Source organism: Aythya ferina, assembly GCF_964211825.1.
Source record: "Aythya ferina genome assembly, chromosome: 3".
NCBI lineage: Eukaryota > Metazoa > Chordata > Aves > Anseriformes > Anatidae > Aythya > Aythya ferina.
In genome coordinates this window covers 11,419,856-11,447,335 of record NC_140298.1, presented here as the reverse complement: position 1 = coordinate 11,447,335, position 27,480 = coordinate 11,419,856, and the positions used below count along the sequence as shown (strand labels likewise).

At 43.6% G+C, this 27,480-nt stretch overlaps 2 protein-coding genes across 4 annotated transcripts in view; one reads left to right on the top strand and one right to left on the bottom strand.

Moving 5' to 3' along the window:
• On the top strand, positions 1 to 25,472 carry UGP2 (UDP-glucose pyrophosphorylase 2). 2 transcript variants are annotated; one of them, XM_084512747.1, is made up of 11 exons: positions 18 to 235; positions 5,315 to 5,442; positions 6,053 to 6,160; positions 17,231 to 17,302; positions 18,406 to 18,591; positions 20,333 to 20,466; positions 21,061 to 21,358; positions 22,412 to 22,609; positions 22,799 to 23,041; positions 23,426 to 23,530; positions 24,353 to 25,472. In XM_084512747.1, exons 1-11 carry the CDS (start codon positions 220 to 222, stop codon positions 24,458 to 24,460), a joined length of 1,596 nt encoding a protein of 531 aa, XP_084368873.1. In that variant the 5' UTR covers positions 18 to 219; the 3' UTR covers positions 24,461 to 25,472. The 2 variants fall into 2 exon arrangements, with proteins under 2 accessions (XP_084368874.1, XP_084368873.1); XM_084512748.1 differs by lacking the exon at positions 17,231 to 17,302 and having other exon boundaries at positions 1 to 235.
• The window catches only part of VPS54 (VPS54 subunit of GARP complex), a 49,542-nt gene continuing 47,154 nt past the window's right edge, over positions 25,093 to 27,480 (bottom strand). For both annotated transcript variants that reach the window (XM_084512745.1, XM_084512746.1), the window contains one exon: positions 25,093 to 26,729. In XM_084512745.1, coding sequence (XP_084368871.1) covers positions 26,624 to 26,729 — 106 coding nt within the window. In that variant the 3' untranslated portion in view covers positions 25,093 to 26,623. The remainder of the gene's footprint in view (positions 26,730 to 27,480) is intronic.

Sequence of the window (27,480 nt, the reverse complement as noted above, 5' to 3'; positions counted from 1 at the left end):
GGGTGGTGAATGCCGGCGCGCTGCTGGGTCCGCCTCTGCCACTGATGAAATTTAAATTGCTCGGGGCGAGCACGGGGCTGCGCCGGGCTCGGGAGGCTGCTCCCGGAGGGGACGGGGCCGCTGCTTTCCTCCTTCCCTCCCTCCCCTCCCATCCCATCCCATCCCATCCCGGCCGGGTGTGCTGTTTCTCCCTGCGCTCGCCTTCACCGAGGAGCGAAGATGTCGTTCGCCAAAGGTAGGCTGGCTGCTCCGCCGCAGGGACCTCGCTCCGCACCCGCTTGGTGTTATTTCGGTTATTTCGCTTTGACGCCGTGCCGCCTCCTTTTCTCTCCTCAGCAGCAGGCTGTGAGGGGTGCCAGGCTTTCCCCCGGCAGGTGACGGTGCCCGTCCCGTGGACATGTCCGTGGATGTGGACGTGGCCGTCTGCTCCGCCACGCAGCACCCCGACAGCCCCTCACCACAGCTGATGCATGTAGGGGGCTCCCCCCTTTGCCTCTCCCCGTCTGCCCAAGTTTTTTGGAGGTCTGAGTGTGTTTTGGCATTTGCCAGCCCCCGCTGTAGGCGCCGGCACGCTGCCCTGTGAGCGTCTTGCCCTGTCTTGAGTTGGGAATCGTACATTGGGAAACAGGGAACCGACCCGCGAGGGTCATTTCAGGAAGAAAAATTACTTTGGTGCATTGCCGTGGCACTTCTCCCCCTCCCTCCCCTCCTTTCTGGTGATCCTAGTGGTGCGTGTGTGGTTTTTCTGTTGCGGGTTTCACGCCTGTAGGTTTTCTTGGTGTAAGTCCATTCAGGCCTGTCACCGCCTTTAGAAAAAAAGAGTGAGTGGGCAATAGTAGGTCTTTTGCTGTGTGAACTTGGGTCCTGTGGGGAACCGAGAGCTTCTGCAGGCTTTGGGAAATCAGCCGCTCGCCCAGTGGATGTCCAGGAGTGTGCAACACTTGCTGTGTAAGTGCAGTGACACTTTGTGAATGTCCTGTGACAGCCGGGCGAAATGCACAGCACCGCTCGGGGAAGTGCTGAAGCCACGCTGCTCACCTGGTGTCCTGAAAGTTGTCAAGACAAGCCCCTTCTTGCTGTGAAACGAGTGACAAAAATAGGCTCTGAAGCCTTCTTTTTAAGCGGAATTGGCTTATCTCAGCCTTCTGCTGGAGGTAGCCATCTTGCAGGCAAGTGGTACTGTGTTAACCTACGTAAAGATCGAAGCCAGTTCTTAAAATATTACCGAGGTTTTGACAACACTAGAAGCTTCTTTAAAGAGTACTTTTACTAGGCTGATAGCACCAAAACACATTGCTGATGTCAGGCGATATTTTTAGCAGGAGGATCAGCCTCTAGACTCAGAAATCGTGCTGGGTCTGAGCAGTAACATCGCAGCCCTTGGTGTACGCGGCTGGCCAGGACGGCGTCCTGGGTTGCAAACTTCTGAGCGAGCTCAGGGTAACATGCTTCTCTGTGATGGGAAGACAGTGGCGAGGTTTCACTTCTTGTGTGCTTCAGTGCCGTGTGTGTTGACAAATTTTGCCTGTAGTGGTAGGGAGAAAGAAGTTTGCAAATGCTTCTTCGGTTTGTTGAGTTCTCAAAAGTCAAGCGAAGTAGTAGTTCTCAGTTTTGTGTTGGGCAGTGTGGACGTCTGTGAAGTTTTTATCCCTGTCAAGGATAAAAATTGCCTTGAACTTTCCAGCGGAGTCGGTGGAAGTTAAGGCATTCACTCTGTACCCTCAGCCCCGAGTTCAAGGATAGAGCATTTAAAGTTCAGCTGCGTGTTTCAACTTACGGGCCAACCTTCCGGATTTTTATGCAAGTAGTCTGGCTCCGAGGAAATAGAAATAATTTTCTGGTGTAGCTCTTTCAGTGTGCTTGCTTGGATTGCGGTGCTAATTACAATTCTCAACCCTCAGCCCAAAGGATCCCTACGTTTTCATGAGAGGACTTCTTGCTTGGCTTGTCCCGTGACTCCTTCCTGTGCCATGACCCCGTATGCTATGTACTAAGGCAGTGAGTTCTCTTCTGAGCGAGTTAATGAGCTCTTAGGGCAACAAAACTGAGCTTTGTGTGTTCCCTCTTTTAATGTAAAATAAAAGGAGGGATGGCAGAAAGAAAATACACTGCTGTTCTCTCCGTGTGCAGTTGGGGAAGCCTGGCCCTTATTTTATTTCCCATGGTTCGTGACGGTCTCCTCTTTAGTAACTTGATCTGATTTATCGTATATTGTTTGTTTCCCAAGTGTCAGTTATAAAATCATGCATCATAAACCTAAAAATACTGTGCTCTTTACCATAGTTCACGGTGTGAGGACAGTGGCAGGCTAACAGGGAGATAAGAGCAAAGTAGAAATAAAGGTGGGGACAATATTGTTTGAGTGAAACTCTCCACCGGTGACTTGACTAAAGGTCTTTCTCTACAACTTGACGGAGCATTTTCTGCTGAAGGCATTAAAAGAAGGTGTCCTGGGTGGTCATTTTTCTTGAAAACCCGGTGTTTTCTGGAGCCCCAACTGTTTCATCACGCGTTTCTGTTCTGCACTCATTCCTGTGTGGGCCCATCCCTTGTGAGTCTTCCGCTGCCATATCCCACCCCTTTCTTCCTTCAGAGGGGAGCTGAAGAACAGCGATCCCGTAAAAGTGAGCTTCAGCTGCAATCCGAGGCAGTGGTTGCAGTGTGGCTTGGAAGAGGCATTTCTTTTTCAAAGGTAATTTGGAAGCTCAGGGCAGCGTGTCCCCTGGGAAGTCTCTTCCTGCAGTTCTGCAGCACCCCTGCCTCCCGTCTGGTTTTACAGAGGTGCCATAACTACTTTTCACTGCAGCCTTAGGAAATTCGCCTTGCCTGTAGGAAATAACTGCCCTTAGAAATGCAGTCGTGCTGGCTTTTCTACTTCGTTGCCATTACGGCGAAGAGGGAAATAAACGTTAACCTGGGCTGTTAAATTTAACAGCAGCGCACGCTGAAGGACAGCAGCCATCCTCCTGCCATCGCTAGGCTGGAGGACAGAAACACCAGCTTCTTCCCCAAACCCTGGAGGGGTTTTCCTTAGGGAGGAAATCCCAGCAGGAAGGCTGGTGCTGAGCTCCTCGACGTTGGGTACAGCACTGAAATTCTTACCCTGCGCAACAGATCCCTCCCTGCACCCGTAATACTTGGGTTGGAAGCGTGTTTTTGTGGACTCCAGCTGTGCCAGCTCTCTCATTCCTCTTTCCCCCAGATGATCCCAGTATGGGCAGCGCCAGCAGGGCTCTCCCCAGCCACCCACATCCTGGTGGGCTGGATGAGACCAGTGGTGGCCACCAAATGGTGGCCAGGAGGCTGCGGGGTGGTGGCTCTGGGCACGGACCATCGGGCTGCTGCTCCGCACGCCTTCAGCATTTGCTCATGAAGCCCTGGAGAATGTGTTATCACGTGTTTACTTTTCCTCTGCCTTATCCTTTTGGTTTGCTTCTGATATTGCTTAATCTCTCAATGCTTTTTTGTTTTTTTATCAGGGAGATACACGTCTTTTGGCCATCGCGAGCCAACAGGATCTTCCTGCTTACATGGCAGCCCGGGATGGCTGTTTGCTGGCTCTTCCTTAACAAATGACAGCCTCTGTTGAATACTTGGTATTTGCAGAGTTTCTGCTGGGCTGCGTTGCATCATATCGGGAGGTTCAGCATGTTTTACAGGCTGATGAGCTGCGAGAAATGGTTGCTGCTGTTGCTGTAACCCCAGCCCTGTGTTACAACTCCTTGTAGGGAGGATTACAAACAAACAGCTGAAAGTATCTTGTAGCTGTTGTCGCCCTGGAAGTTTAAACACTGTTTCCATGTGCATCAAGTCGAAATGAGGGAAGGAAAGCTCAGCAGTTCTGGGTGAAACTATTCAGGTGGTAGAGATCTTATGCTCCCTTCTGTAGGAGGAAGTACTTTCAGTGAAGAGCTCTTGTGTTTTTACTTATTTCACCTGGAAAGATAAGCCTAAGGTGCCTCCAACTGTTAACCTGTTTTTACTACCAAGTGAAGCATGCGATGAAAAAATGAACCTATTGTTAATTGTGCTATTCATCTGGTGCTGGCATTTCCCCTGTGTTACACCACGGTGTGTGCACTGCAGCACTTGCCTCTCTATCTCCCTTTTTTTTTTTTTTTTTTTTTTTCCTTCCCTACCTGCAAAACAGTGCAGTCAGGAAAATGGCTTCTGTGGGCTTCAAAGCAAGGGCTTGACACTGTGACCGAGTCCGGGGAGTATTTTGCTTAAAAATACAATCAAAACTGTAATGCGAACGAACTGCCCCTGGCTTTCCGAGGCATTCTCGATAGAATAGCCTTTTAATGCGTGTCCCAAATAAGAAAACTTTAACCAAGGCTGCCTCTTCTGTTTCCTGGCACTATCAGTTCACTCGCAAAGTTTTTTCCTGCCCCTTTTTTGTACTAGTATCAGGGTGTTTCTAACATTCCAGCTATATTTGGCAATGCATCATTCTCCGTGTTATAGAGAAGCGATTACTCAAGGGATTTGGCAGAAATTAAATTAACCGAGGTCTTTAGAGAACATACTCGGAATGTCTTTAGGGAAGGCACTCAGTTCACATGCTTTCTTCTGGAAAATAAAGTCGAGCTATCTTCCATTCCTTCCTGTGCGGTGCTTTGACTATGGGCTTCACTGCATGGACCGTTTGTGTATTTACTCTTTCACATCCATGGAGCTTATCACTTTCAGAAGCAAAACAAATGCTGAAGTGATGGACGGACTATTTTTCCAGGTTGCTTAGTAACTGAAGGGCATGCTGTAGTGTGAAAATACTCATACGATAAAGGAAGGGAATATTTGCTGGAACAAACGGAAGACCGTGTGAAAATGCACAGCATAAATAATTAAAACGTGTTTTTATTTGCTTCTGTGAACGGAAGGATGCCCTCGATCACAATGTTCTGCATACAATATTTTTTTAGTGAATGGCTTTTTTGCGTTTTTACTTGCTAAAGTAAAAGTTGATGTGGTAGGACACGAACACTTTAGCTGCCTAGCAAAAAATACGTGTGCTGCTGTGGATTTGGAACATTTCTTGTGACGGATCATTGATCTTCTGGAACTTTTTAGAGTTTTGAGAGAAGGTTGGCTGTTTTTCGCACGCAATTTAAGATCTGTTCTCCAAGTTACTAGGAGCAAAATCTCTAGGTTCCTGGAGTGCTTGCACAGTAATAAAACAAGACTGGATTACATGATTATTTTTTTTTTCCCCGAAGAAATCTGAAAGCTGTCTGCAGTCTAAATAAGCTAGTTTTCTTTTTTCTTTTTTTTCCCCTTTAACCTTTTTTTTCTTTTTTCCTTTTAATTTAAGATTTCAGTAAAGCCATGTCTCAGGCTGGCCCCTCACAGTTTCAGGAAGTCATTCGACAAGAGCTGGAGTATTCAATGAAGGTAGAACTTGATAAGATACTTGCAACTGCACCTTCAAATGAGCTGGAGGTAAGAAGTGTGATGTGAATGCAACTCAAAGCCTGAGAAGGTAGAGATTTTATACAAGGGGACAAATCACAGAATATTGCTATCCTTATTTTTAAGATGTGCTTGGGTCTTGTGTGGAAGAGTAGCCTGGATACAGTGTCAGTAGGAGACTTTTTGTTGCATGCAAACTGCACGACAGAGTTATTACTAAGTGTTTAATCATCTTTAGTTATTAAAGGTTCTATATAATCTGTAATGGATTACAGACAAAGAGGGTAAAGCTGTTACTCTAAAGATTTGGCCAAATTCTTGTGGTTATAGTTTTGAATAAAGACTTGCCTTTTAGGTATCCAAGGTGTTGGATGTCTTTTTTTTTTTTGTGTGTGTGTGTGTTTTTTGTTGTTGTTTTGTTTTTTTTGTCCCCCCCTTTAACCCCCACTCCCATTTTTAGTTTTAGTGAGAATGAGCTTTTGGCACCTTTTGGAATTTAAAATTTTATCATGTCTGTACCTCACGAGCTGACAAACTTGCTCTTGTGAATGTGTTGTATATCAAGTTTGTAAAAATGCTTCCATGATAGGGTAGGTATTAATAAATACCAGTATTAATTAATATTATTTCTTCTCTGTAGCACACCAAAAATGACCTGGAAGGATTTAAGAAGCTATTTCATAGATTCCTACAAGAAAAGGGACCATCTGTGGACTGGGGGAAGATTCAAAGACCACCAGAAGATTCTGTAAGTTGCAATGGAGACGCAGTCAGTAGGGGACATAAAGCTATATACCATGGAATAGGTGTAACTGCCACGGTTCTGTAAAATCACGTAGGACAACACTTCGGGCTCTAGCTGAGAAGTAATAATTTACAGACATATGCTGTGTGTGTTCCTGAACATCAGGTCCTGCTTAACATATGCATCAAGTTCTGCAGTGTTATTTTGTTAGCTGTTCTCTGAGCAGGGGAGCAAAGTGGGACAGATGCCATCTTACCATTTGGTACCTTCTCTGGAGTGACTGGTAACTTTTGTTAGAGGGGAAGTAGGTAGGACTCTTGTTGTTCCCCTTTCCTTCCTGCCCATGACAGAAGGTCGCGCGTCTCAGTTGAGACTGTTTCCAACAATCCATTCTGCTAAATAATTCGAAAGGGACATATGGCAAGTGGGCTGGGTTATATAGCTCACTTAGCAACTTCTGTAATCTACAGCAGCTCTGTAAAAGTGAGGAATCTGAAACTTGTAGCTGACTGAGGGCTTTTGAGCATCGTTTTCTAATGCCATCTCTGGTGTTGTAACTTACAACCTGCTACTTGAGATGTTGCTGAAAAAGCACTAAACATTTTTTTTTTCAGCAATATTTAGTACCGAAATAAACAATTCCTATTAAACCTAACCTCATTTGGTTGATTCATCTGCAGCCCGAGGCTGTCCTTGGACTCTTGCGTAACTAACGGTGTAGCTGTGCTACGAATTCTTGCTTTTCCCACTGCCGTAATCTTGGCATATCCTGAGACTTCCTTACACATTTGTGGTCTCTCTTCGCCTCTGTGGTGATTCAATCAAGGCTCTGTTTGCAACTGAAAGACAGGCTGGCCAGTTACTTCCAGAACAGATGCAGCGCTGCTTTCTAAAGCGTTGATGAATGATGCTGTTTTAGAGCAAGTATAGGGCTTTTTCCAAGGTTGAGTGTTTTCTTTTAACTTCAAAAACATGCGATGTCTGTCTCTTCTGTACTGTAACACCGAGCAAACTGTTGCTTTGGGGAGAAAAATCCACCTTGAGGAAAGAGGCCAAGGTGAGAAGTTGGAGTTCTAGATAACGTTTTATAAGGAAGTCTGCAGAAAAGGGGGCTGCTTTTAGTCTAGAGAGGGGTGAGGCTCTAGGGGAGTGATAACTTTTGAATATGTAAAAGGGTAGCTGCAACAATCAATGAACGGAATAAACTGTTCTCTGTGTCAAGATAAAGCCTGGGATTAAATTACAGTAATTTGATGCAAGTGAATAGGCTGCTTTGTGGAGAGGGAGAGCTATTGTCTGTCCATTTTTAAGGTTTCGCACACTTTCAGTGGAGGGAAAAAAAAAAAATCAAGTTCTGCAAGGGACTGAAAATTACTGGGCAGGACAATGGGAGCAAATGTCAAACAGGAGGCATTAGACAACACTGAAATAGGTTGTTGGAGATGCCCACGCAAGGCAAGCTGTTTAAAAAGAAGGCCTAACTTAAGATCACAAAGGGCTGAAAGGAGGGCACGTTTAGAGTTGGTATCTCTCTTCTTCCTTCTGGCCTGTGCTGGCTCATCCTCATCTGTGTCCCTTAGCTAGGAAGCAACTTCTGATCAAAAACAGGGGAAAAAAGATGCAGCATCCTGTTGCTTTGGCTCAGGTGAGAAAAATGCGTGTTCTTAGATGAGAGTGTGCTTCCTAGCATGAACTCCAAATCACAAGGAGTCACAGAAGATGTCACAGAAAAAAGACAGGGAAAAATACCCTCAAACAAGTTTCCTCCCCATGCTGTCTTCACTTTGAAATAAAGATCTCTTGCTTTCCTGATCTGACAGGAGGTGGGTTGAGTGCTCTCAAAATTGAAAGTATTCTTAATTTTCTTGATTATTTTTTTTTATTATTATTATTATTTTTTCCCCCCCAACTGCAAGGGTTTCATTTCCCTGTCCTCCTCAAAACCTTCTTGTATTTATCCCAGATCCACCACCTGTATAATACGTGTCATGTTGGGACTGTGGAAAGTGAAAGGTGTCCTACATGAAAGTGTTTTCAGGTGACCTGCAGAGAAACGTCTTCCAAATTATTCTTTGCTGAGGGATATGACTTGCGGAATTATTCGATAAATCTTGATTTCGTTACAACTAGAGCTATCAATCTTACTAGTAGATGAGAACAGTAGGAACTTTTGAAAGGGATGAAGAATGATAATTTTCAGAAGGGCTTCAGAATCAAGTCTGCAGTCCTAACTTCTTTGGAACAGGTATCTGTGAAATATATGCAGATTGAGTGCTTTTATTCAGCTCTCATGGAGTTTTCATCCCGTAGCTATAAAAGCTTACAGTGCACTCTCCTCTTGGTCCTGTGGGAACAGCACAGAGAACATTATGGGCAAGACTTTTGGAAAGCTGGTTGGTTAATCTTGTAGCTGGTTTATAATCGCCCATTTTGATGATGTCATTTTATGAGGTGAGGGTGTGGGGGGCAGTGAGGTTCTCATCTACTTTTGAGACTCTTGTGCTACAAGTAGCATGGCCTAGAAAGGAAGGACTTACAGTCCCCAGGGTGACTTGATTTGCCTGTGATTTTTCTGGGGAATTGGCTTGCTGCTTGATCTGCCCAAAGGATCAAGAATTCTGGCATGTGTGATCTTCAACTGCTAGCTGGTGAAGCTCAAAGTACGTGTTTAGGTATGTAGGTGCATGTGTGTATATATATGCACATACACTTATAAAATATATCTATATACATACAGGTGTGCACGTACGCGTGGCTATATGTATAAGCACCCAAAAATGTGCCAAAGATTTTACCAGCTTAGAGTTATTGAATGGTTCACTGCATTTTTAGGCTTTAGCTTTTAGTTTTCTGTTTTGCATAAGGTTCTTCTGAATGTCAGGTTCAGTGGGAAAGGTGTTCCAGGCTTTTCTGCAATGCTGTGCTGCGCAGGAGGAGAATTTCTGATCAGACTTCCATGGGTCACTTAATGTTTTATCCATGGTACTTGTTCTTTGAATGCAGTTTTCTGTTCTTTTCTGAAGCATCTGCTGACAAGTAAAGACTCCTTTCAGTAAACCGAAATGTAATTGTGGTGTAATGTTCCCCCTTTTTCTCTGCAATGGGAGATTTTATTCCTGAACTCCATATTTTAGCGTAGCAACTAATACCGATGGGCAAGCAAGCTGTAGGCTCCAGATGAAGATAACACAAGATTGAACCCATTTCGTGCTATATTGGTAAACTTCTGACTTGTTTTTTCCTTCCAGATGCTTTCCTTCTATATGTCCAAAGGCTTACAGTGATAGCTGGCATAGTTAGGACCCATTACTGTTACAGTCTTCAGAGAAGAAAGTGCACTTAGAGTGCTGGTTAACGAGGAGGAGACGAGGTAAAGAATGTGGACACGGCAAGTGTAATTTAATCTTGTTGATGTAGATTGCAGTGATCTGTTTGTTTGACTTGGAAGCAGTAACAAAGTCGTGCTGGGAGGCCTCTGAGGGAACAGCAGTGAACAAGTTAACCTCAGAGCAGCAATGCAAAACCTCATCAGTGAGCTAAAGAGAGCACCCAAAGCACTTTGAGTGTGAAAGGAGCATGTCTATTATGATAATTTTTTTTTTAACCCACTGCTTGGATTGTCTGCAGCTTGAGCTGTCACCTCAAAGAACTATATCATGAAGGAAAAAAAAAAAAAAAAGGCATGCTTTTAATCAAAAATCAAATGTCTTCCTAACCCTCAAATCTGGAAGCAGGTTTTAAGGGTTCATTCGGTGCTATTTCTTTTTAAACTGTCCTTTGGTGCTGAGTAGATACTAGCTTGTTTTTCTGCAGCTACATATTGACTAATATGGGTGTATTCCTCTCCAGTCTACCCATGATGAGGGCCCAGATGCTCATTTTGTCTCTCTGGCAAACCGTTCCAAACATCCTTGCAGTAGGAGTATACTTCTGAGATCAGTCACACTCCCAATGTTGCCTCACACAGACTGTTCCAAAAATCACTTTGGTGACATTGTGTGCAAAACCAAATGAAGCTAGATGTTATCGTAGCAGAATCCCTGACCACAATTTCGAGATGTGTCTCAAATGACTAACACTGTAGTCATGTGCCTGTGAGCCCTGTCATTCCTGCCCATTTTTGTTCCTGAAGTATTTCCCCATCAGCGCTTGCTTGTCAAGCCCAGTGTTCCAAATCCTTAGAGCAAGAAGTGATTTTTATTACTGGGGAGCACTTTCTGCTCTTGTGTATGTGCTTAGGAGGTGATGAGGCAGTTCCTCTGCGTGTTAGAGCCTACGTGTGACTGGAACAGCTAAATGGCAGTGCCGACACCTAGCAGGCCTGATGCTGCAGGGATCCTGCCTGAATTTGAATTCCCGACGTTTGTTTTTCTCTGAATTAAAGACCCTTCAAGATCCAGGGCTTCCTTGCCAAGTTGTCATTTCCAATACCTGTGCCAAAAGGAACTGAAATATTTAGCAAGGCTGAGTTTCATATTTTGTGTTGGAGCTGATGCAACCGCAAATGAAGTAAATGCATGACAGAGGCCTGGGCGGAACTGTTAACTGCATCAGGACTGGGTTTCTACTCTGAGCTTTCTGCTTAAGCTCATTTCAGACACGATAGTGAAGACATAAAAGGGGGAGTTGGAACTTCAGCAAAGGAAAATAATTTTTGAGGCAGTCTGGCCCTGAACTGAGCAGCAGACTTCCTTCATTTTGGAGAGCTGTACTGGGCATGATGCAGGAAGAAAGGAGTAAGACTTTAAAGGTGAAATCACGTTTTTGGCTTTTCAGACAGCATCTGAATGCTGTGGGTGTGACTCATGTCCCACCTGCTAAATGTTTAAATCCCCTGGAGTCTAGTACGGGGTGGTATTGACCTTAGAGTAGACTGGAGGTAGTGGCAGGGAGTGAGGATCAAGCTGCATTTCTCTTCTGAATGGTGCCCAGTGCCAAGTATAAATCTCTAGATCCCGTTTGTAGTGAATCGTTCTTGAAGCTTTCTGATGCACCTTCAGCACGTTAAATTTGGTATTTATAACCTTTTTGTTAGTGAGAAAAATAGTTGCTTTTAATGTCTGCCCAGCCTGAACACAACCATTGTTGTTGTCAAAACACAGCAAGGTTCTACTTTTTGTATGCTTCTGTTCCTGAAATCTTCTAGAAGCTTTGGAATGAAGTTCCCACCGATGTTCTCCGTGAAGTAGCGATATGGTGTTTATTTTTAGGAGCAATCTTACAGTCACAGCATGTGGCTACCTTGGCCCTTGAGTAACTCATTTCAATGTTGACCTTGGGAAGGCAAGGGTCTGTAGGTACAGAATTGTATGGATCCATTAGTTAGAGATTTAAAAAAAAACAACAAAAAAAAACACCTTCATAGTTTGGGCAACAGTCTTTTTAGATAAGAACTAGAAGGTTGTGTGCATATTTGCTATTTCTTCTCTGTGTGCACTTGGAATTGGGTATCTGCTGTCAATTCCTGCATTCGTGACCCATTCTGCTGTATCAGCTGTCCCTGTCTTTCTGACAGATCTATGCTTGTAACCTTCAGGATGTTTTATCTTCTGTAGTTTGTTCAGATGCATCCTGCACCACTGGAATGCTGTATCCATGTCCTGCCTCTTCCATTTGTTCTACGTGTTCCCTTTTGAAAGTATAGCAGAATAAATGGACTGTGGATAGAATAAACTGACTATGAACAGATGGTATTCCTGAACGGATGTGCAAGTGGAATAAAAGAGGGATTGCACTAGACCAAAAAGCTTCAGTTCTGTCTGATTTTTGCATATCAACATTCTGCAAAACCGCTTCTGTCAAAGATCCTTGCATAGCAGCTAGAAGATTGCTAGAGGATTTTCTTGTGTGTAGTTTCCCTCGTAGTGGGAAGGAAAAGGTTGTGTGAGATGGAAAGGATTTTGTGTTCTCCTGCATGAAAATTCTTCTGCCTCAGGTTCACAGAGTGTGCCTCTGCTATTCTCGTCTAGCATGACCGTAGCAGTGCTAAGTTAGTGCTTAAGACTTAAAGTAATTTATGCTTTTATGAGAGGATGGCACAGCTGGTGAAAATGGTGGTGTTTCCAGTTGGAACTGGAGTAGCGCACATTATTTGTATCCTTCCTCTCTCCATCCTCCCCTCTCTTCCAGTTAGCAATGAATTTCATGTGAAAAAGGTCCCGCTTTGATGAAGGTTCCTTTGAATTGTTCTAATCTCTGGATCATCAACGAGCGGGTGACCAGATCTGCCATGCAAGCTCATTGCTGTGGCTTATCTCGAAGCTGTGGTTTTGCTCCAGGTGTGACTGGCTTTTGTGATGTTCAGCTTCTCTCCCTCCCACCTGTTTAGCTCCTAACAGCCCCAGAATCCACTCACCCAGTAACCATGTGTGGCTGTCTCACATCTGTGCAGCAAGCAGCCCGCTCTGAACCAGCAGAGGCATCTGTGGGAATGGGTGAAGTCTTTTTGTTTGCCACGCTGCCCTGGCAGGGAATGCTGAACTCATCACGTGCAAAGTCTGGTAGGTGCTGTTTTAATGGATCCCTTTCTGATGGCTGCTGCCATTGCTTTGGTACGTGCTACTTCTGTTGTACCAACAGAGACATCCAGAGATGCCAAGGCATTGCTGAAGCAAGACCAGTCCAGCGTGTGCCTTCTTTTGGTTGCAGAGCTCTTTGCTGATAACCATTTTCTGGAGCTGTTCTTGCCGCTGTCCTTGCGCAGCGTTTTGCCTGGGTCAGTTACCTCAGCTGTGTGCAGCACCTGCCACGCAGGATCTGTGGGGTTGCAGATGACGAGCTCCATAAACCTGTGGTGTTCAGTGATTATTTTCAGGTCAGCTGTAGCTGACTGGCAGTCCCTTGAGGCACGATTACAGGAGTGATAGTTTTCACTTTTGTTGTGAAGATTGCTGTACAAGCTTCCTGTTAAATAGATGTCATAGTCCAGCCTTTCTGCCCAACTAGTGAAGGTACAGTGCGTGTAATCGCTCTTCCCCCTTCCTCATACCCTAAGGAGCTGACTTTCCTTATTTCCTAGTCTATAAAAACATCTCAGTGTTTTCAAGAGACTTTTCTCTATTTCAGAGTGTGCCTGTGTGTGTATACACACCACACATGTAAGTGATAAGCCATGTATGTCCGTGTTCTGTTTATTTTCTTTTTTCAAATATTAGTCTCCTGGTTTTCTTCATCTCACTTCCTGGAAGAAATGAGCCTCTCAGCTAAGTTATAAATAAAACAACTCTGCGGACTTGAAAGCTTTCTCTGTCTTAATTTAGCTGAATATTGCCAGTCAAAGTTTCCTGATGAAGGGCAGTAGTGTTCCTCTGTAACATAAAGTGCTTGTGTGGGCAATCTGAAATGGTCCTGTACGAGTCTGCTCGATGTGGGTATTTAGGAAGTGGCTTTGAAATGATGTTTGTCTAGGTTGCCACGGCTGCCCCGACTTAGTAACCTTCCCATCCTGGTATTCTTTGGACAGTTGAGGTTTACGCATGTGACAGAGGCCAGGACAGATGCTATCAGTAGCTTCGTAACCCGTGGGTTGTGTGAATACAGCTCAGGGCCAAGGAGAACAATTTCCCCCTGCAGAGGAGAAAGGACAATGTTTGAGAATGTCTGGAGAGGTGTAGGCTCCTGCCACACATGGGTAGGTCGGGTTTCTCATTTGGTAGCTTGCCTCCCTTAGAAACCCACTGCAGAGGATCTGAATTCCCCCCTTGTCCCCCACAGCTTTTGGTGTGAGGGAATAAAGAGTAAAGCCCTGTTGAAACAGCGCAACCATCACCGCCTTGGGCCTGCTTCCATTCCTTCTTTACCCTTCCAGCAAGCAGGAGACATCAGGGCTCATGTGTGGTGCATCTTTGAGTAGAGAACATGCTACTGCAAAAACAATTTGACAGCTACCAGTTTGTTCCCAGACGCTTTCCCTGTGTAATAGCATAGTTTCATGCAAGTGTATGTGTTCTTGTTTATTTACTGAAAGTACAAAGTAAAGATGGACTTTTTTTTTTTTGAAATAGTTTATGGGTTTCTTAGACTTTGATTGAATTTCTGCATAAAAAAGAAAAACAAAAAAAGCATAGTTATATTCAGATCACTTACCTGTTGGACTCTTTTTTTTTAATCAAATGAAACCCACTTTAAACAAGGAAATGGTAAGACAAAGATCGACCTCTGTGCTAGAGGAGCACTGGGACTACGTTGACCTGTGGAGGTTATAATACGTTAATCTTATTCCCAGTTTCCTCTAAAAACACAGATCGCTTCCTTAAGCCTCCGGACAAACAAACTCATTCTGAAGACCTCACAGGATGGCCGAGCTCCTGACTTGACAGGCACAAACCCAAATTTAAAAACAAACAAAAAAACCACAACAGAAACCATTAAGAGCGTGTTCCCCAGGGCACGGTATCGCAGCGCAGGCTTGGCGTGGGCAGGCTCCCTTCTGGGGAGGCCACGCATGCATTTGGGCTGCACCGTGATGGGGCTTTCATCCCGGGGCTCTGAGTTGCAGCTGAAGTGCTCTGGAGCCACATTTGGCTGCTCCCAATTTTGCTTATCCTGGGTTATCCATCTTTTAAGCCTTTGCTGAAGTTGGACTGTGGGGATGCTTCCAAAATCCTGCTGGTAAATTTAAAATGTGAAGGGCAATGTTTTGATAAGGCTTAGTGGGCTGACAGTGGTGTACCAGTGCTTTATTTCCTGGCATTTCAGGTCTTTTGCCCTTTTGCCCTGAGTCTCCATTCATTTCTAGCTGCCACCTTATCTTCCACCTTCCTCCCCCTTATCAACCTCAGCTGTCTCTTTCCTTACTTATTTCAACCTTCTGTCATCTCGGGATGATGCAACTGAGCATAATTTATAACCTGGAGGCAGCAAGCTGTGCCACGCTTTGGGGTGGGAACAGGCTGCAGCTAGCTAGCACGTAGGGGAGGGCATGGGCAGCGTGGTGGGCTGGGGAGAGGAAAAAGCAAGCCAAAATGGGTGAGTATTTCCCTCCTGGTAACAGCCTCTTATACCCTGCCTGTGCTTCTTGGAGTAACACATGGCACGTAAACTGGACGCTGTGTGACTAACTGGGAAGATGTGGTTGTGATTGGAGTGGTAGTTTCATTTCTTGATGTTGCCAGATACCAAATCTTCTTTTTTATTTTTATTTTTTGTGTAAAATGAAGTCTGTCACACCCTCACGTGAGAAAGCTGGAATGGAAGGACTCACCTTACTGCTTCCCTAGCAAAGTGGTCAGACTGAAGTACCTTTCGGTTGCGCTTTTGATTTTATAAAAGGAGCTGGCATAAATTATTCATAACAAATTGTGAAGTTACCACTTTAAGCCACGTATTTAAAACTGTCAGACTTCTGAAGTAAGGGATTTTGGAGACCTGTTTTAAGCCAGCTGGTTAACAAGAAAGGAGCCCTTTGTTAATCCTTTGTTCAAGGCAGCAGAAATCCAGAGCAGTCGTTTTGGCTTAATATACCTTCTTTTGGGGTTACTTCAGATGTGCATTTCTGTTGAAGTGCTGTGTTTGATTTCATGGTCTTACGATACAGAACCAAGACGAGACACTGGCCGTCGGATTGCTGGGACCCCCTGAGCCCTCGTTTGAAAACTGTCTCTCTTGGGTGTGTGAATCAGACTGTGGTGCCACAGGGACACTGCTAGGGGTCAGAGTTCTGGCTGTCCTCAAGTTAGCGTTGGACTTTGTGTCCAGACTGACAGATTGCCCCTCCCTTGTCTTTTATGGATGCGTATAGATTTTTCTGACAAACCCGTGTGCTTATTAATGGCAAAGGGGCATATTATTTCTGCTCTTATCACTCTGGAAAGCAGCATGTCGACGTCACCTGCTTTGTTTAATCAGCTGATTCCTTCTGCTAAGGAGAACGTGGATATTAGCAGACAACTGCAGCACTGGTTGTGTTCCTTCGTGCTGCCCGAGCCACGATAATGCTGTTTGCCTTCTAGCTGGCTTGCTGGGAGAGTGAAATAAAACCTGTCCAGCTACCATGTCTGCTGCTGTGACCTAGCTTGGAAAATGGAGGCTTAAATGTGTGTGATTTTCCTCTTCATTCTTACTTTCCCAAGCAAAACCACGTTTATCTTGAAGGCAGTGATAATTGTAGCACTCGGGACAGTTCGTGCATTACTCACAGGGCTCCTTGCCTTGCCCATGAGGCTGTCTCAAGGGTTTTTGGCGTAGGAGCCTCTGTCACTTTGAAGCATGAAGAAGTACAGTTAAGCCTGAATTTACGTGTTTTCTTGGAATGTGAGAACTTGGTAAAGAGCGTGTAGATGGAAACATTCCCGTCCTTCATGTGTTGGCTAGATCTCAGCAGAGGGTCAACAGCGAGCCTGGATGTTACCTCTTCTCCTGGGAAGCGTGTGGTCTGGGGGTACTGAATTCCCAGTGTCTTCTCTGTGCTAGGAGATGCTGAGAGGGATTGCACCTGCCAGAAACAACCAGCAAAGCTCCTGGTAGTTGTGTAGAAAGTGGCTTTTAAAAACCACACAGAAGGAAAATAATTGGTAAGCTTGTTGGACAAACCTCTTGCTTTCAGTTGTATTCATTTTGATGAGTGCGTATCACAAAACTACCGAAACTCGTCTTGTTCTCCACTAACACTGCCCACTGAGCCAGAAAAATAAGTCACAACAGTGACATATGGTTTTCTATTCAACAGCTAGAGTGTTTCAACAAGGAACCCCGTGCTATTCTTACAGATATTTAATCTGTTTTCGTATTAGCTAAAATATTTGAGTGAGGGAGTAAGGCTTTCAAGTCCAGTTAATGGCTTGCTTTTTTGGAAACATTTTTAGGTGGAATGTGTTCAAGCAGTTGCATCAAGATGTTCCTCCCGGGCCAGTTACCACTGTTTGAGTAATGAGAGTTTAGTTAGTCATTACGCTGCAGCTTGTGGAGTGATCTTATCTTTAAATATATACCGTGAGCTTTCCAGATCATGCAGGAGGCAGAATTTCCCTAATGTGAGGGATCCGCTCTAATCGGCCATCTGTGGCCTGCTGGAATTGCACAAGTTTTCCTCCCAACCTCCCCACATCCGAGTAAGAAATCTGACTCTTGTTCCAGTGCACCGTGAATTTCCAAGGAAATTCGGGCCTGACTTGCCTGAAGCAGACACAGACTTCTGAGAAGGACTTGGTATGTGTTTGTTTTCAGAAATCAGCTGTGCGATTTACAAATCCCTTATCAGAATTACAATCACTTCCTTGCTGCTAGAATACATGCAGCACTGAAACACAAAGGCTTTTCTTTGGAAGGAAATCTCTAGATGGGCAGGCTAAAAGATGATTGTATTGATTTTGCTGGCATGATACCTATTGTTGCACTATTACCTTTGTTTCCTTGACTTATGTGCTTTGGATTAGGGGGGAAGCAATGCCTAATGGAAAGCATGCTGACTTTCATTACAAGGCTGATTTTGTTCTCTATCCCTAGCCCTAAACGTATCCCATACTCTGTTCTTAAACCTGTAGGATATGGCTATATCAGCAAGTAGAAGGCTTTCTGCAAGGTTTGATGAACGCATCCTGAAAAAATGAGGATAAGAATTAGGAACTTTCTTTATTCCTTTATTGGGAACTTTCTGCATTCCTTCCTGGCTTCTCTTCGGTGTGATGAATTATTATATTGGGCTGGTAATATGAATAAATATTACTTTAGACTGAGTCAAAGAACCAACCTTTTGCCAAGAATGTTGCTTCTGAGAAACCTTAGTGCAATGTATCAAAAAAATCTGCTCTGACTTTAGGTTGCTCAGGGAAGAAAAGTTATGTCCAGTGTGTGGAGCCTGCGCTCTTAAATCACATCCTGACTGAAGGAGGAGATCTTACGGGGAAGGGAGTTAGGCAAGTCACAAAGAGACCCCCCCCTCCTCCTGCAGGACAAGAGGAAGCTTGGGTTAGGCAGCATAACTGGGCTGAGTTGTTCTGAACCCCTCTTCACCATCGAGTCAGCTCCCTGTATCTGGAAGGAGTAGACTGAGACATGCCTGGATGAAGCTGATGGTGACAGGTCTCACAGAGGCTAGGGGGCTTCTCTAGAGAATAGGTTATGGTGGGAATAGATCAGGTTATTTGTATTGTACCAAATGGGGCTGTTGTAGACTCATTTTGCAAATGTTCTGTAGTTTTCCTAAATCACGTATGTCAATTTGGGTTACCAAGTTTGAAGTTTTGAAAGCTTTTAGGAGAAAGCACTTTCCTTCCAAATACCTGACTTTCTGAAAATTTTGCTTCTTACAGATCCAACCCTATGAGAAGATAAAGGCTAGAGGGCTGCCCGATAACATTGCTTCTGTCTTGAACAAGCTGGTGGTTGTGAAACTCAATGGCGGCTTGGGCACAAGCATGGGTTGTAAAGGCCCCAAAAGCCTCATCGGGGTGCGGAACGAGAACACCTTCTTGGATCTGACCGTGCAGCAGATTGAGGTAACTTCTGATGTGCTTTGAATGTCCTTGTGGATGCTTCAAGGGAGCCGTGCACTTGAGACTTACTCTGAAATCACCTTCACCTAGAGCTGACGTCCTGGCCAGTACAGAAACACTTCCCACTAGAAGTCTGACCTCAGTGAGCACACGGCCCAGGGTCACACTTCCCCTTTTTGGGGCGAGGGGGAGTTTGGGTCCAATCCATGTTTCACCATATGAGCCGTGGTCACTGAGTGTGCTGCGTATCTGAGTTGTAATTCAGGGTAGAGCCTTCCCTTTCTGCACAGGGTGAAGCGAGGCACAGCGAGCTTCTGTGGGAGCCTTAAGAGAGGTGACGGTGGAGGCCTGCCAAAAGAAAGAGGGAAAGGGGGCCTGGTCTCAGAGCTAGTGGTGGAGCAGAGAATTGCTGTGGAAAGAATGGGCGCTAGTGATGTGCAGCACATGTGGACAGAGGGGACGGAGCAATCGGCGACTGAACTCTGTCCTCTCTGCACATGTTAGCACAAGAGTAATTCAGCCTGTGCGCACCAACCGGAACAGGGCTGGTTGTGTCCAGCTACACAAGGGACCAAATTGTGGAGCTGGCCTGGCGTGGCTAACTCCTGGGCTCGCTTCCGACTCCTCCAGGTGCAGGTCTGAGTGTAGCTTTGTTCGTGTGCCTCGGAACAAAGCTCTTCACAGCAGCTCTGAGTTCCTTCTCAAATTAAAACCCTCATCATGGAAGTGATTGCTAGGATTTTCCTCAGAAGGAAGAAAAAGTAACAGCTGCTGGTGCTGGGAGAGGACGTTTCAGCTTATGTTTCTAATGCAGAATATTCCTCTTGCAGCAGATATTTAAGATGGCCATTAGAGTAGGAAATCGAGTGTGCTTGTTCCATAGTTTTTAGAACTCCAACCATTTTTGCCTCATCATGTTTTTTGCTTGGAATAACTGTCTCATGTATGCAGGAGAGTCCCACACACCACTTAAATTTATGTCCAACTAATGCAGTCCTAATCCTTCACGTCTGTGGGTGCTTCCCCAAAAGGGTTATTGCAGTATTCTGACTCCCCCAGAGGTTAATGATCCCAAACATTCCCCAACAGACAAGGGGGATCTGGTGCACCAAGATTTCAATTCAATTAAAGTGTATTTTCTGCATGTTCTTTTGGTAGAACACACTTGTTTTCTGTTGTTCTTTTTTTTTTTTTTTTTCTTTTCTTTTGCTGTGCTGAAAGTGCTCACATGTATTTCAGTTTTTTTTTATAGATGCCCAAATAATTACCATTGCAACATTTCATCCATTATGTGGTCATGATAATATTTTCTGTCTCAGAGCCTGACAAAAAGGCTCAAAACTGCTTGCTGTGCAGAGAAGTTTTTGCAACCTTCCCCTCACAGACTTAAATAATTTTGGGGAAAGCATGCCTTTTGTAATCAACAGTAGCCTAAAATTTAAAAGAATAGTTTTGCAGTGTCACGCTCTTTAAATTTGGAATCTTGACGCAGATTTAAAAACAAAGATTAATTATATGTTAAGTAATGGGTCTTATCTTAAATACTTCACTGCTTACAATGGTTTGTTTTCTTTTACTTGCTTTATTGTGTATTCTAGTGGTACAAGAATTTTTCTCTTTTATCTAATGGATAGATAAAGCAGACTGGAAATAATAAGTGTATTTCCTTTTTCCCCAAAATCTTAGGTGTCAGGAGTTAAAGCTAAAAATACATGCTGAATTTACCATTTCTTTCCCATCTCAGCACTTAAACAAAACCTACAACACCGACGTTCCTCTTGTTCTTATGAATTCCTTCAACACCGATGAGGACACAAAGAAAATCCTGCAGAAATACAGTCACAGCCGTGTGAAAATATATACCTTTAATCAAAGCAGGTATCAAAAAACTTTTCTACTTGAGGTGAAAGGAAACACTAGCTTGCATTTTCTCATGCTCCAAATAGTACGGTGTTTAGTTTGAGGTAGCAGTGGTATTTTCTATACTCACGTTCAATCTCATTATTTGAAAGGACGACTGAAATGTCAGGGGGTTCAGTAGAGTCAAAAGCGATGTATTAGAGAGAGATGTGGGGTGGGGACAGGCTACGGTTTCAAGAAATGGGTGTAATGGAGTGCTGGATGCTGGCCACTTGGTTCCTGAATTTGCTTTTAGGATAGATGCCTGGGCTCTGGAGGGAGACAGAACGTGGTTTCCTTATCGAGAGAAAGCTCTTATCTAAAGTGGCTGATGGGGTTGGAGGTGTACTTGGCATGCTCTGGAGCCCTGTGTCAGAGGAATGCTGTTTTACTGCATGGTCTGAGAACTGTGGTTTTAAATCCATGAATGAAAGACCGTGTTCTGCACCTTCTCAGTGACCTAGCAAGCATAACATCTAAAGCTGCATGAAAAAGCCCAGGTAGCTGCACCCAAACTATTGCATTTTCATTTTACTTTGTGCTAACAACCTAACAAAAATGTTGTCTTTCCAGGTATCCTAGAATTAATAAGGAAACTCTGCTGCCAATAGCCAAGGACGTATCTTACTCAGGAGAGAATACGGAGTGCTGGTATCCCCCAGGCCACGGAGACATCTACGCCAGCTTCTATAACTCCGGGCTGCTGGATAACCTCATTGCAGAGGGGAAGGAGTATATTTTTGTATCCAATATAGATAACTTGGGAGCCACTGTGGACCTCTACATTCTGAACCATCTTATGAACCCACCCAATGGAAAACGCTGTGAGTTTGTCATGGAAGTCACAAACAAGACCAGGGCAGATGTGAAGGTAAATGCAAACAGTTGTGCAATGTGTCTGAGTGCCCGCGTGTTGGTGCCAATCTGTGCCTCTTATCTCTTCCGTATGCATGAATTCAGACATACATTAAATCTTCTTATAGCTATTTCAGGCACCATTTAACACATCAGCTGCGATCTCATTTGAGATGCACAAAATCAGCCAGTTTATGAAGTTTTAATTCATGGAACAAATTGGATCTAGCTTCTGGGCAACAGCAGCCAAGGATTACTGACAACAAGTAATTTCTGCAGGTCACACTCTCCTTACCTTCTCCAAACTGTCACTTGCACGTGGGAGAGGTTTGGGATAGCTGGGATATTGCAGTTGTATCACTACTGACTGAAACCTGCGCAAGCTCCTTGTGCAGCTGTACATGTGAGCATAACGCAACGCAGCTTGTCGGGGCTGCAAATCCCCTCCTGCCACAGCTGCCTGACTTTGTGCAAAGTCCAGGTTTGACAACTTATCAGATGTTTAGTGCATGTATCAAATATTCTTAGTGAGTAGTAACTAGTCATGTAACAGAACTTTAGTCATGTAACAGAACTTTACCTTTGCTCTTTTAAGTATGAGGCTGGAGGGAACATGGTTTTCCCCCAGCTAGTCGTCAGATACCAAGAAAGGTCTGACAGTCCTATAACACCACAAAAAGGCCCTGTAAAAATACAGGGCTTCACCCATGGAGAGTCCAGGTTGTCTAAGAAATGGTGTAGAGTTAATAGGCTTGATTTAAGTTTTGCACTGTAATCCAGCAAAGCGCTAGAAGATGACTTCTGACAAAAGCAGCACTTGTCAAAGATTCTCAGCAACTTTCATTAACAGAAGTAACTGTTCTGGAGTGCTGAAACATGATCATTTAACAGTTCTGACTGTAATTTAAAGACGCTCTATAATTAGTAACCCAGTAGCTGACCACAAGTAACACGTTTTCACCGAGGTTCAACTTAAATGGCACCAAAGCAGTGCATGCAGCTGGGGTGGTGGCTTCTCTGTTGGGCAGCTCACGAACAGGGCTTTAAACTTCTTCTTTTACCCCTGCAGGGTGGGACACTTACGCAATATGAAAACAAGCTGAGACTGGTGGAGATAGCTCAGGTCCCAAAAGCACACGTTGATGAATTCAAGTCTGTGTCAAAATTCAAAATATTCAACACGAACAATTTGTGGATTGCTCTGTCTGCAATTAAAAGGCTGCAAGAGAAAAACGCTATTGACATGGAGATCATTGTTAACCCAAAGGTAAGCAGATAACAAGATTTTAGAGGAAATGAACTCAAAAAAAATTTTGTTTCTGTGTAACTAAACAAGGACTGATGCCTTCAAAAAGGAGCTGGTCTAGTTGGTAAATGTGGAACTCTGAGTTATGCTAGGCTGTAGAGCTGAGTGCCTTTACCTGCTGGTCGTGCTTACGTGAGTTTTCTCTTCCAGACCCTGGATGGAGGTTTGAATGTTATCCAGCTGGAGACTGCAGTTGGTGCTGCTATTAAGAGCTTTGAGAACTCCCTGGGGATAAATGTTCCTCGCAGTCGTTTTCTGCCTGTTAAGACCACGTCCGATCTCCTGCTTGTGATGTCGAACTTGTACAGCCTTAACGCTGGGTCTTTAACCATGAGTGAGAAGCGAGAATTTCCGACAGTGCCTCTTGTCAAGCTGGGAAGCTCTTTCACGAAGGTAAACTCCCATAACTGCACTTGTATTTTATCGCATGGTATAAAAACACAGTCCATAGCAATAAATAAATAAAGCGAGGTTTACTTTATCTACCTCTACCCATCATACGTACTGTTCTGTGCTCCTTCACCCCATCAGTTGAGGAAGAGTAAAGGCTTGCATGTGGTCTCTAGCGCTCACCCAGCTTTGATGGGATATTGCCTTTACTGTCCCTTGGTTGTAGTCATCTCAGACAATATGACAATAAATGACAGAAGTAGCAACATTTATATTTGTCAGACATAGATTCCAGAACTACCTTTTAAAAAGAGTTTTTAAAAGAAGCTCCAATGTTTGTCTACAAAGGGATTTAAAACAGTCTGTATTTTTTCTTCCCTTCAAAAGGTTCAAGATTACCTGCGGAGGTTTGAAAGTATTCCAGATATGCTGGAACTGGATCACCTCACGGTTTCAGGTGATGTTACGTTTGGGAAGAATGTTTCATTAAAGGTGAGTTTGCAAGCAGGATGCTCTTGCATATACATGACTCATCTCTGCTACTCTGTAAGAAAACTGATCCTAAGTCAGCACCTTCCCCTGGAAGCATTCCTAAGAATTAAAAAATAACAAAAGGGCCTGCAACAAGGATTGCAGCGGTCAAGTTTGAGCCAATATTACCCCTTCTGAATGGGCACAAGGCATTACCAGAATAAGTGCTTTTCTGTACAGTTCTAGCAAGAGATGAGGTTGGTCTACAAGTACAGGCCTGTGAAAACACCACAGACCTGGTGACTCTGTGTCCAAAACAATGCTTGCATCTTTGTGATTTACCAGGCATGTACCACCTTGCTTCCCAGGCTGGCTTTACAGCCATAGGCCCATTCTCATCAATTTGGGGTTCTTGATTAGTAAATGTTGGAGCTGAGCTATTTCAGATGCTTCTTAGGATCTGTGGCACAGTACTTACATTTCCTTGCCTTATAGCCGTAATGGTGAGCTGCATTACCAGCTAAGGCAGCAACATCTTTACACCTAAAAGCAAGCAGGCACAATAGGATCATATAAAGCAAGTATCTATTGTTAAGTTAGCAACCCTGCTTATAATCTGGTGATATCAAGTATGCTTCTATAATTACAATAGTTCCAATATTATTGCTTATTTCAAAGCTCTGTACAAAAAAAAAGTAATTCAGTTGAAGCACGTGCAGGGTCTGGCTGTTAACAGCCTCCCAACAACGCTGCTCTAACTGTTGATTTGGAATGAGCTATCCTACAGTAAAGTTTCCCTACAGTAAAGTTTCTGACCACTCACTCTCTTCTCTGTGACTCCAGGGAACAGTTATCATCATTGCAAATCATGGCGACAGAATTGACATCCCCGCGGGAGCTGTACTAGAGAACAAGATTGTGTCAGGCAATCTTCGGATCTTGGACCACTGAGTCGGTGGAAGGGCATGGCCGGTTCTGTAGGCTGCTGTGCTAAACCAGCCTGGTCACGGAAGAACCTTTTAAGCATTAGAAATAAGTACACAGAGGGCCTACGCTTTGTCATCCTCACAGTACCCTGCAGTATTAATTTAAAATTAATTTCTCTTGCTTATCTTTTTAAGCAGACACATAGCGCAATGGATGTGCGTAAGTAATGTTTCAGTCCTTAAAGAGATTCTGTAACTCAGTTAATATAACCTTGAAGTGCAATACTGTTTGTCTTGAGGTAAGATGGACAGATCTTTGATAAGAAGTTAAGAGGCTTGCCTCTAACATTTAGTAGTTTTGAATTGCTTGTAACCGCAGAAATAAAGCTGTGAAGCAATACATGTGGGACATGGTTAGCTACTCATGCAACTTTTTTTTAAATGAAGTGTAAATGGCAGGCACAGTTGAAATAAACCCAAAGTTTCACTACTGCTAAATGGGCTGTTTAAAAACCCTGTAGTTCATGTGCTCACAACTCCCCCAACCTATAACCCTCTTTAACCCCCACAACTGACAGGTGGGATTCCTATCACGATTATACTGTACGTCACAATACTGGGGTTAAGGTTGTAAATACCTCTGTTTCTGTATTGTGAGAGCATGGGCATCGCTGATGTTCCAAACTCACCCAAAGAATCTAATACTTGAGAAAAATGCCTCGGTATCCACACGTGGTGTTTGCTTTTCACATCCCATTTAAGACTGGATCACCCATTAGTATCTTTATCCTTTATCTGCCCTCTCTTTCAATAAATGGATTTCATCACGTTGTCTCTGTCCATGTTCATACTGCCACAGCCACATGTTAATTTATCTGCTCTTGACTCATTTCTAGATTTGTACAGGAATTGAAATCCCTGGCCTGATCGCTATTGATTTCTTAATGTTTCTCTTGTATTTACATGCAGACAATTTATTTTATAAGCTTAGTATAACACTGGTATGTATCATTAAAGAAGTTGGTCTTTAAAAACAACTCTGATTTTATAGCTTTATTTTGACTGACAATGAATGACATCTGTTATGCTAACAGATAAGCATGCCTGTCTGAAGAAACCATAGGCGCGCACACACTGGAGACCATTCCATCATACATAATCAGCACAGGGTTAGGCACTCAGACTATGCTTAGGTAAAGAGGTGTGAGGTGAAATACACAGGCACTTTTACTTAGTACTGGCAGCATCCAGTCTTAAAAGGTAGTATTTAAAAAAAAAAACTCTTAAATTAATTTCAGTTGCACCTTCTTTAACAGTACAACCCTTTATAAGCAGCCTAAAAACTTTAAAACGCCTCCTGGCCCATTTTCTGTGTCCTATTCTGTCTCTATTTAGTGAAAAACCAAACAACTCAGCACGGTACTTACCCTGGTGTAAGTGGCGGTGGGGTAGCTGCAGGAAGCCATCTGCACACCAGCCTTTTTACTACCTTCAGGTTCCACGAGAAGCCCGCTGTTATTTTGTCGTTGCTAATGATTACGAGTTCACAACTCTATCCTCTAGTAATGGCTTCAGTGAACAGGCAGTTTATTAGAAAATCGTATCTTCAGGTGGCAGTTTAGAGCCCAGCTGTGAGAAATACCCTGAAACAGGACTGCTTCCTAACAAATCTGAATCCTATATGCAAGCAATCAAAAGACATTTATTTATATAAAGTTCTGTAAAAAAATAAATTTTAGAACAGCATAGTTTCATAGAGAAAAACATTTTCTACAGAGTTCCAACTGCAAGATTCTTATATTGTACCATCATTAAATAAGGTGGGACACCATGTGAATTTCATTGCACTAGAAGAAATGCAAAGCATCTTTTTAATATAAAGATATACAGAGCATTCTAGACAACTACAGCTGTGTTACAGCTATGTGTTCTTTTGGATTTGGTCCAAAGAAACCTGAGTCTGTTTCCAGAGAGAATGAAAAACATTGCACAGACAGCTGATCACTTGTTTCTTGCTGAAGGACACTGAAAAGATCACTCCCTGCAGCTCACTCTGAGTCTAGTTTCCCCGACTATCAATAGTGTCCTTTCTTGGACTCTGTTCTTAAGTATTCACCTCACAGTCGTCACGCTTCTTAGAAGAAAGTCGGTCTGTTGTCAGAGCCAAGTGACTGCTCCCAGTGGATTATCACCTCTTCTGCTCCCAAATTTCAGCCATGTTCAGGTCTAAGTTGTTAAGGCCTTTCAGCGCTTGAAGGTTTCCAGTGTAAAAAGCTACATCTGACGTAACCAGTCTGCATTGAAACACAGGATAAGATTAGCATCTGAATGTATCAACTCCAGCTCAAATATTTAGAAAAAGCCACCAGAGGTTATTTATGAATCAAACAATTACTGTGATGCATGTTCAAATACTATGACCAGGTTAGGTATGAAAAACATCAGCCCAAAACTCAATGGGATTGGGGTTTTTCTTACAATGGTGATAGTACACAAGCTGTGATTCCTGCTAGATGTAAAACCAGTTATTGGGGAAAGGAGATAAAGTTCAGCAGGAATTAGGCACCCAAAACTTCTATCCTCTTGCTGTAATCCCAGGCTTATCTTGACTTAAAATTGATTCCATCGCAACTTAGAACACTAATTATTGCAATATTAGCTTCTGTATTCTGAATATAGAAAAATATTCATAATAATAGAAAATAATAATAATTTTAGATACTAGAAAAGCAACCAAACAGCTATACTGAGTGTTTACAACACTTATATCCAGAGTTAAAATCCATTACACTGTTGAAACGTATCGTGGGATCACACAAACATGACCACAGTGTTTTTGGTTAGGAAAGGGCAAGATGTAGGAGTGAAAGCTGTATTTTCAGAGGTGAAAGATAACCAAGATTCACAGATAGGGATTTTTACTATTGTTACAGAAACAAGCAGGTTAAAATGGGATGAGAAACAGAAAACTGTGCTAAAAACTAGGTCAGTAAAGACTGCTGGAACAGCAGCAAGTGAAATGCAGTGTTTGATATTTTCCTTCTC

What these genes read in the sequence shown, in the direction of transcription:
- UGP2 (XM_084512747.1), top strand. An exon ending in AGACCAGGGCAGATGTGAAG is followed by an intron (nt 21,359 to 22,411) that starts GTAAATGCAAAC and finishes TTACCCCTGCAG; the next exon opens with GGTGGGACACTTACGCAATA. An exon ending in TGGGAAGCTCTTTCACGAAG is followed by an intron (nt 23,042 to 23,425) that starts GTAAACTCCCAT and finishes TCCCTTCAAAAG; the next exon opens with GTTCAAGATTACCTGCGGAG.